The sequence below is a fragment of the Aegilops tauschii genome, chromosome 7, assembly GCF_002575655.3.
Source record: "Aegilops tauschii subsp. strangulata cultivar AL8/78 chromosome 7, Aet v6.0, whole genome shotgun sequence".
Classification (NCBI taxonomy): Eukaryota; Viridiplantae; Streptophyta; class Magnoliopsida; order Poales; family Poaceae; genus Aegilops; species Aegilops tauschii.
The window spans coordinates 482,393,460-482,403,753 of NC_053041.3; the positions used below are offsets into that span (position 1 = coordinate 482,393,460).

At 48.3% G+C, this 10,294-nt stretch overlaps 1 protein-coding gene across 2 annotated transcripts; it reads left to right on the plus strand.

The window, feature by feature from the left end:
- The first annotated feature begins 4,552 nt into the window (after positions 1 to 4,552).
- On the plus strand, positions 4,553 to 9,369 carry LOC141027653 (uncharacterized). Of its 2 annotated transcripts, XM_073504803.1 has the most exons (4): positions 4,553 to 5,132; positions 7,084 to 8,172; positions 8,255 to 8,389; positions 8,788 to 9,369. In XM_073504803.1, exons 2-4 carry the CDS (start codon positions 8,017 to 8,019, stop codon positions 9,229 to 9,231), a joined length of 735 nt encoding a protein of 244 aa, XP_073360904.1. In that variant the 5' UTR covers positions 4,553 to 5,132; positions 7,084 to 8,016; the 3' UTR covers positions 9,232 to 9,369. The 2 variants fall into 2 exon arrangements, 1 of the variants encoding a protein (XP_073360904.1); XR_012189326.1 differs by having other exon boundaries at positions 4,553 to 8,172; positions 8,916 to 9,369.
- Positions 9,370 to 10,294: the final 925 nt, after the last annotated feature.

Genomic DNA, 10,294 nt, shown 5'->3' on the forward strand with positions numbered 1-10,294 from the left:
TAGAATTGGAGCCAGTATAAGTAGGAAAAGGTGAAGTAAGATCTGCCAGGATATGGATACTGAAAGATCGTGGATGTCGCCTAGAGGGGGGGTGAATAGGCGCTTTAAAATAATTACGGTTTAGGCTTGAACAAATGCGGAATAAACCTAGAGGTTAATTTGACAAGCACAAAACCTACAACAACTAGGCTCACCTATGTGCACCAACAACTTATGCTAAGCAAGATAAACAACTAAGTGATAGCAAGATATATGACAAAAAACAATATGGCTATCACAAAGTAAAGTGCGTAAGTAAAGGGTTCGGTTAAGAGATAACCGAGGCACGCGGAGACGACGATGTATCCCGAAGTTCACACCCTTGCGGATGCTAATCTCCGTTTGGAGCGGTGTGGAGGCACAATGCTCCCGAAGAAGCCACTAGGGCCACCGTAATCTCCTCACGCCCTCGCACAATGCAAGATGTCGTGATTCCACTAAGGGACCCTTGAGGGCGGTCACCGAACCCGTACAAATGGCAACCCTTGGGGGCGGTCACCGAACCCGTACACTTTGGCAACCCTTGGGGGCGGTCACCGGTACCCGTCAAATTGCTCGGGGCGATCTCCACAACCTAATTGGAGACCCCGACGCTTGCCCGGAGCTTTACACCACAATGATTGAGCTCCGAACACCACCAACCGTCTAGGGCGCCCAAGCACCCAAGAGGAACAAGCTCAAGGGCACCAAGCACCCAAGAGTAATAAGCTTCTCAACTTGTAACTTCCACGTATCACCGTGGAGAACTCAAACCGATGCACCAAATGCAATGGCAAGGGCACACGGAGTGCCCAAGTCCTTCTCTCTCAAATCCCACCGAAGCAACTAATGCTAGGGAGGAAAATGAGAGGAAGAACAAGAAGGAGAACACCAAGAACTCCAAGATCTAGATCCAATGGGTTCCCCTCACATAGAGGAGAAAGTGATTGGTGGAAATGTGGATCTAGATCTCCTCTCTCTTTTCCCTCAAAAACTAGCAAGAATCCATGGAGGGATTGAGAGTTAGCAAGGTCGAAGAAGGTCAACAATGGGGGAAGCACACGAGCTCAAGAGATGAAGTAGAATGGGGAAGAAGACCCCCTTATATAGTGGGGAACAATCCAACCGTTACCCCCACTTCAGCCCCGCAGAGAGCGGTACTACCGCTTGCCCCTATAAGCGGTACTACCGCTCCCCCTCGCGGTACTGCCGCTGGGCCCAGAGCGGTACTACCGCGGTGGCAGGGCGGTACTACCGCATACGAGCGGTACAACGGCCCCCACTGCCGTGGCTAGTACCGTAAAACCCGACACGAAAAAAGACCCCTCGAATCGAGGCGGTACTAGCACGAGACCGCAGCGGTACTACGGCTGGGGGCTACCAGCGGTACTACCGCTCAGGAGCGGTACTACCGCTCTAGAGCGATACTACCGCTTGTAGCACCCAAGCGGTACTACCGCTCCGGCCCGCGGTACTACCGCTAGGAAACCAAAACTGCCATAACTTCTGCATATGAGCTCCGAATTGAGCAAACTCAAGCTTGTTGGATAGAGGAAGACGAGTAGCATCAAAACAGCGAAGGGGAGGTATGCCAACAAATAGAGGAGTGAAACCTCCAACCGAGAAGAGCTGGCATAGCCTCCAACATCGAAAACATCATAGAAGATGCGAGTGAACTCCGTTTTCGATGAACTCGAGCTTGTCATCAAGATGACCATAAGCTCCAAAACTCACAAAGAGAAGAACCAAACAAGAACCAATAAAGATGATGCAAGGATGCAATGGTTTGAGCTCTCTATGAACGATACGATCAAGCTACTCATCGAGAGCCCCCCTTGATAGTACGGCAATCGATCCTATAACCCGGTCTCCCACCTACCATCATGAGACCGGTAAAATAGAAAACCTATCAAGAGCAAACCTTTGCCTTGCACATGGTCCACTTGAGCTAGATGATGACGATCTTGACTCCCTCAAGTTGGACCACCTTTCTTGGTTGCGTTGGCTCGATGAGGACTAGTTGATTGCTCCCCCATGCTCCACTATGGGTGAGCCACTCTTCCGCACATCTTCACAAGTCCATTGTCACCACAGTGGACGGCAAGCTTCAAGCATTTGATCTCTTCATGATGCTTCACTTGAACTTGCACACCGCAACCTAACCCCACAAAGAACTCTCACGAAGATCATGGGTTAGTACACAAAGCGTAATTGACAATGCTCACCACACCATGGGATCGCTTGATCCCTCTCGGTACATCTTGTGCGCTTTGTGTGTTGATCAACTTGATTCACTCTTGACTTAGTCTTGATCAACCTTGACTCTTTCCAACTCTCTTCATTTGGATGATGTCTTGAAGGTAAACATGAATGATCACACAATCTTCTTCTTCAAGCCATGCTTGCAATAAGCTCAACTCTCACATGACCAATCTTTGGATAATTCCTTAATAACACCTTGGTCACCACATAAACTCCTTGAAACCAACACATGGACTTCAAGAAATGCCTATGGACAAATCCTTCAAATATAACTCAAGGCAACCATTAGTCCATAGAGATTGTCATCAATTACCAAAACCAAACATGGGGGCACCGCATGTTCTTTCAGATACAGTGAAGCCAACCACCCCAGAACCAGTCACGCAAGTCAGATGAAGAATTTAATGGGAACAATCAACAAAGGAAAAAAGGATACCCGAGTTGGAAACGGTTTCCTCAAGTCAGTATATTCATACTTGTTCCTTGAGCAACCAAATCTCGAGGACGAGATTTCTTTAAGGGGGAAGGTTTGTCACAGCCTGATTTTTGGCCCTTTCTTTTTCATTTGTTTTTCTGAGATTTTTGCTTGAGTTTTCTTTCTCCGTGGCTTTGTGGTCTGGAATCTGAAGAAGATGACCTCTTCTTTGCTTCCAGAGTGGTTTGTCAACCTCAAATCCATCCCTAGACCTTTCCATTTCCACCTTGGACCAAATCCCAATATTCTTTTTACTGGGAATATTCTTTTTTATGTTAAAGGAATAACCCTAATTGCCCTAGGTTGTGAAGCAACCTATATTTCCATCACTCCTAAAATTCCCAAATAATTCTCATAAATTGTTTGGGTCATATCTTCCTCAAATATGGCAAAATATTTCATTTGCCATGTTTATCATCATGCTCAAATAATTCATTTCCTATTCTGCCCTAAATGGCACATTGTGAAGCAAGTGCAATTTTATTTTTCCCAATTGGCCTCAAAATCCTTGGACACATTTTCATGTCCATATCATTGCCACATGCCAAGATGCAACCTCATTTGCCTAGTAGTCATTTAATTATGATTTTCCAAAGTTTCTGCCAGAATTTTTTTGTGTGAAGGAGGTACAGGCTAGGCATATCCAAATGAGTTGAAACTTATGCATGACCTCAATATAATCATATAATATGCCTCCACCAAAGTTGAGCTCATGTAATGCCTCCATGTGAGCTCATCTTCAATTCTTTAATTCTGTCCAAAATTTCAGTTTGTGAAGCAAGTATATTTTATATTGCTCCATTATGGCTGTAAATTTTTCTATACCTTCTACTACCCATATAACCTATATCCACCAAATTTGGGCATATTTTGTTTGGCCATTTTCCTTCAGGAATTTTCCTAAGCTTCTGTTCAGAGAATACCATCATGAAGGAAGTGCCACTTTGGCTTTTCCAAATGGTATGAAATTTGTATGGCACCCTCATATGCCCAAATCATCCTGGCATGCCAAATTTCAGCTCAAGTGGCTTTGCCATTTGAGTGCATCATCTTGATTTCTATTCTGGACCAAGTTAAGCAGTTGTGAAGCAACTATATCAAATATTGGTCCAAATCACCTCAACGTTTCCAGAACCATGGTACTTACTAATCTAAACCTGCCAGACAACACCATTTGACCCAATTAGCTCCCTGTTGATCAGCAGTACTCGGCCAAAACTGATACAGCAAACTTCAGGCGATCACTCACATCTCTCCTTGGCACTTCTGCGTGATCCATCACCTTACTCGGCCTCTAGTATGTAAGGATTAAACACTAGACAACGTTGCCCTGCGTCTTGCGTACCCTCCTTGCCGGTGACAATGGTGACCGCGTCGTTTGCACGCGCTCTGGCAGCAATGGACGCGAGCTGAGCGTCGTTTGCTTCGGGCCCCTCCTCCTCTCGTCGTCTTCGCGCGCGTGAGCGTGTCTAATAGCTAGCACGCGTCTTCGCCATCCCCTGGACCTCTCTCCCCCTCCCGAAGCCTCCTCGCTAGCGCTCGTCGCCGTTCGCCCACGGACGCACAGTGCCGACAAGGCATTAATGATGCCTTGGCTTGTTCCTCCCTTGTCCCCGAGCTCTGCCTCGTCTCCGTGACGCTCTGCTGCTTGTCGCCTTCTCCCTCGTCGCCTTCCCGATCCCTCCCCGTGCCCCTGCTCGCGCCAGCGCGTCGGCACATGCATCAACGCGGCCGTGCTTGCCCAACCGCCTTGCCCCGGTTATATAAGCCCACCCCGCGTTGCCCTGAGCTCACCAGTCTCCTCACAGCACTCCACTAGACCACCCCGACCACTCGCCCGAGCTCGCGAACCTCTCTGTCCCTCCCATGGCCGCCGTGCCCATCGCCGACCCTCTCCTAAATTCGGGCAGTGCCGGCCCTCTCCCTCCACCCTACCACCACCAGCATCACATACCACCTCCATTACGCCGCCCCACCCCCTTTCTTATTCGCCGGACGGCCGGTGGCCTCGTCTCCAAGGTCACCGTAAGCTCCTGTCCGCCGGCGCCCGCCCTCGCAGTGCCGGTCCTGCTCGGCCGCCACAACCGGTCTAGGCGCATGCGCCGTGTCGCGCTGAGCTCATCCATGTGCCGAGCGCCACGGGAGACAGCCGGAGCCGGCCGGACGAGCCCCCGCGCCGGCGATCTCCTTCGGTTCTGCGTGCGAGCGACGGGGAGAAGAAGAAGGAGCGAGGCAGGAGAGAGAGAGCGCAGCGGGACCCGCACGTCAGCGACCCTAGGCCCGGTCCCGCCTCTGCTGACTGGATTAAGTGGAGGCGTAAACCCGGGGATATGTTTTCGATTTCAGTAAGCGTATTTACGCTCCGCTTCAGCTGAAAGTACGTTTGCCCTTAATGAAAGCGTAGTTATCCCTGTTTCAACCCCGAATTCGTTTTCTTAGTCAGAAAGCGTATTACCGATTTTACGCCTCTGTCTTATCCACTCAGGGACCCGGCTGTGAATATTATTTTTACAGAAAAGTCCCTGATCTTCTACACCTCATAACTCCGCAACCGTAACTCCGAATGAGGTGAATCCAACACCCACCTCTTCGTCTCTTCGAGCCCAAACTTTTGGTACCATTTTCACCATGTGTCAACATTCTAAAAATGACCATTTTGCCCTTGCCCCTAATCAGCCCCCTCCGAGAGAGAACCCTTTCTAGCGATTCTTTCCACGGTCGTTCCGCACTTCTCCCCGGAGCCTTCTTCATCCCCAGGCAAGCCACAACCACCATTTGCATGATAGCCATGCAGAAGCATTAGTTTTCAACTTGAATCTTTAAATAACTGTCTGTTTGTTTTGCTACTGCTGTCGTTATTTCGGTTATGCTTATGGATCGGTGTTTACCGTGATGCTATGTTTTCTTGCACTCTGTTATTTTGTTCTTCATGCTAGTATTAATTTAATATTGACAATGTTTGGTAGTAGTACATGTTGGTGATGGTCTTCGGTGCCTGACTATCGTCGGTTCCGAGTACCGTCGTTATGCATGTTCCTTTGCATCCAGTTGATTAAATACTTGCATGGTAGCTTTATCGGTATGTTCTTGCATGATGTTTATTGTTGATGCTAGAGGTCATGTTATGCTATGAGTAGTGTTATACTTGTGATATTCATGCTCGTCATTATGCCATGCTCAGTTGGATATGATCTATTGTTGAGATGGTTAATAGTTATGTTGCATCACCATGCTTATGTTGATATCATGTTCATGCATTGTAGTTGCATCATGTTATTTTTATCATGGCTCAGCGTTCAAGTTTAACCGGATTAAATTGAACTTGAACAACTGTTGGCTGAGTCACGGTGCCACCATATCGATCTGACCAGTGCAACCACGCTTACCCTATGGGGTGGTCCTAACTGGGTCTATTGTCATGCCTCTCACCGGTGCCTCCCGCGAGGGAAGGTTATGCGCGGGCGCTACCTTGGCCAGGTAGGACGACATAAGCCTTGTGTGCCTGTTGTTGAGTATGGATCCTTGTCCCCGTTTGGGACCGTTTTGCCACGATGGTGGCCGTTGGTGCCTTTGGTAGGCACGGGGCCACCCAGGACTTAGCCCAAAGGGGAGTTGGTCGGAGTAGCCGGGGGTGGCATGGCAGTAGGACGGTTTTGTAGGAATGCCGTTGGTCCACCTGAATGGGAGTGCGAGGCCATGGGTTCCGTGGTGTGGGTACAGTGTGCTAACCTCTGCAGAGAGTGTGTGTGTTAAATCTATCGATAGCCGCGCCCGCGGATATGGGCCCAGTTTGTGTCCGTCACACTGTGGGTCAGCAGTACTAATAATATGCTTAATAACAACCCTGGTTCGATGATGAAAGAAGTTGGTTGATATTTATGTGATCGTGAGAGGATCACTGTGGTATCGTGAATACCAACTTGTTGGATATTTGTGATGTTATGCGAGAGTCAAGGGTAAAGGTCAAGCTCCTTGTGGTCATGTATGATTACTACGGTATTGTTAATACCAAGCTTGATTGGATCCTGAGATGATCGTGTGATGTTCGTGATGGTAAGTGATAAATGTGGTGGTTACGATGTAACCCGAACAGAGTAAGTTGGTGCATGATAGTTCATCATGTTGCATGCTAGTCTCATCATGTTCATATGTTTATGCCATGCTCATATTGTTCTAGCTGTATCATCTTGTTCATGCTATGATTGATCTGATAATATCATGTTAATCCTTGTTAACCTGTAATTGCCATGCTGTTGTCTGTCTTGATTGCTTTGGTTGCTGTGAGCTTGCAAGTACATTCAATGTACTGACCTGGCGTGTCATGCCAGTTTGCAGGTCATGCCGGATATGATTGCTTGTTTGCCGTGGATCCCTTGTTTGCGCGCTAGGATAAGCGTTCCAGCCAGAGTCCCTGCGGAGTGGATTTCATCACCATCGTCGCTGTTCCGCTGCCAGTAGTCATTCCGGTGCGTCGTGTTGTTCTGTTGCTTGCATAGAGCAACCGTGGCAGGCATAGCGTCACCGTGCCGATGTAATCCCCTTGTACCCCCAATAGATTGCAATAAAGTGCTGATTTGTTCTATGCTAAGCAGTGTCGTATTCCAGAAGACTTCTCCTCGATCTCTGGGCTGGAATACGGGGCGTTCCGGTTTCTCTGAGCCGGGGTGCCACACAAATATGGGGCGCGGACAACCGTCCTTTCCCGGTGGTGGCGCCCCCTATGGAACTCCAGCCCTCTCGACCTCATCGACACCCACGAGCTCTGCCATCGCTATCGCAAAAGCTTGGATGCGTTCTCCAAGATCCTCGGCAGTCACCTTGGCCCAACCAGAGCCCTTAGAATGGGCAAGTTTCGTTCCAATAGCAAGGACCGAGCCAAGCTTGGCGACTAGTTCCGATCCCCTGACCTAGATCAGCTCGAGGAGCTCACTTTTGATGATGGGCATATGCGGTCGCTGCCAACGTCCGCACTCCGCCTCGCACCCACGCTGTGAGTCGCCAAGTTCAGGAACTGCCATTCCCGCCCCCTTAATGATGCGCCCGCTCTTATTCTACCACGACTGAAGCACCTCGAGCTCATCACCGTCTGCCTCTCAAATGGTGACATGGAGCGCCTGCTCCGTGGCTGTACTGCACTTGAGTACCTTTGTCTTCAGGCGATCAATGGGTTGAGTACCTTCCACATCACCTCCATGACTCTCCGAACTATTTATGTGTGTTGCTGGTGCGGCAGGAAGACATCACAAGATGTGTAACACGGTATGGTCAGTGAGGACACACCTGCACTTGAGAGATTACTTGTAGTTGATCAAGAAGGTCCAACAAGAATCAATGTCATTTCTGCGCCGAAATTGACAGTGGTGGGCTACTTGTCTGACAAATACTCCGAACTTGTTATTGGATCCACACCCGTTCAGGTACAACAGCCGCCTTCTACCTCTCCTTCTACAAATTAACATTATTTCTAATTTTGAAGATGTTTGTTCGTCTGTCATTCAGAAAATGATTCCGACAAGCTTGACCCCGAAACTGCGCACAGTGAAGGTCTTGGCACTAGAATCTATCGGCCCCAACCTGGGGCAAGTTGTTAGTTTCCTGAGATGCTTTCCATGCCTGGAGAAGCTATATATCGAGGTGATGTTACTTTCCTTATAAATGTTAACCATAATGGATTTCAATTTGTGACACCTTTTTCCAAGTTTACAATGACAATGTACTACGATTTCTGAAGGATTCTTTTGGACGATTTCAGTACATACATGTTCCACCCCCCATATTGGTTGCTTGATCCATATGGTTACAATCAATAAGCATTTCTCCTTTGGATTCATCTGTACTAGTTTTCTTAGGGAACTTTTCATCCACTCCAACCTCTTGTGAAGAAGGGTACATTTTTCTAGAATGTAATCAAATGCCCATGTTAATCATGTCAGATCAAAGATGGCATGTTAGTGCATTTTACAAATCCTGCAAACCAAATAGGCGTGTAGTAAAACTGCATGTAGGCACTAACATGTTTTCTTCTTTTGTAGATAAGATTAGGCCCAATGGTGGATAATGTGATACAATATAACAATCACGTCGAATGCCTAGATCTGCATCTCTCAGAAATTACTTTGAACTCCTATCGAGGGACCTTACCGGAGATTATATTTGCCAGGTTCTTTGTTCTCAGAGCAAGGGTGCTGAAGGAAATGAGGTTTGCCCTACATTTATTTCGCAAAAATGAATGGTTTGTTGATCAGCGCCGGCGCCTGCGGCAGAATGGAATAGGCTCCAAAAATGCTGAATTTCATTTTGGAACTTCAGATGACAGAGTAATCAGAAGTCATCGTGTCAACCCCACACATGACTTCTCAGTGGCTGACCCCTTTGCAAAAATTGTGAGGTTGCGAAACCAGCTTAGAAGTGGTAATATTAGTCTGAACCTCTCTGATATACATGTGCAGTGGATCAGCGCGAGCGTTTGCAGCTGATGAGCTGAATTTCATTTCTAATATTAGTTTGAACCTTGTAATCTTTGAATTTGAGCCATATAACTCTGGAATTTGAACCTTGTAATATTTCGAGCTTTTGTGGTACAATCGTTGAAATGGCATCGTATGAGACTCGTATATCGGTAGCACTATTTTGACCTTAATATGCAATGGTCTTAGATTTTATTAACCATTCTCGAATCTGTTTACCTTGTCGATCTCATAGCACACGATCTGTATTGCTAACTCGACTGCGATCTTCGACATTATTGCACATAGTTGGTTTCTTCCACTGTGTGCCCTGTAGAGCACATAATTAATTATCGCACTCGAGTGTCCATCATCACCCTTTTGTGTAACTTTGACCTTATCACCCACGGGTAAACTTGTGACCGAAGTCATTCCACCCACTTCGTTTTTACAAAGTTTTTTGCCAATAAACGCCCACGATTTGTCCCTCTTCTAGCCGACGTGTGGCCAAACTAGCCGGGCGGGAACCTTGCACGGTAAACTATGCGGTAGCGCGGGAACAGGATCACCGACGATACATTTGGCGCCTCTTCGAGCCCACGCGTGCGGTGCGGTGTTGTCAAGCGTGCACTGGAATCCTCTGCTATGAACGCCTTGACAAGATGTGACGATTACAGGCCGGCCGGCCAGCCCCCATTTATTACAGCAGCCAACCTTTCGATCGCGCCCCACCATTGCAAGAAGCACACCCACCATGAGAAATTCTTAGAGGGTATCCTGCGCGGCTCCAATGGCGCTCCGAGCGGCTGCCGACGACGAGCAGCAGTTCACCATGCCTGCCGTGGTGGACACCCACAGAAGGTTCATGGACCTCTCGGTGGTGTACACCAACAACCCGGTCTGGGTGGAGCACCCCATCCACATCATGGAGTTGTTGCTTGCCGAGGAGAAGTACAAGGTGGTCGGGTTCGACCTCGAGTACACCCGCGCTCGTGCCGGGTCTCGTCCCAAGGTCGCCGTCGCCCAGATGTGCGTGCGCCACCACGTCCTCGTCCACCACTACTACCTGGCCACAAGGCCTTGCGAGCGTTTC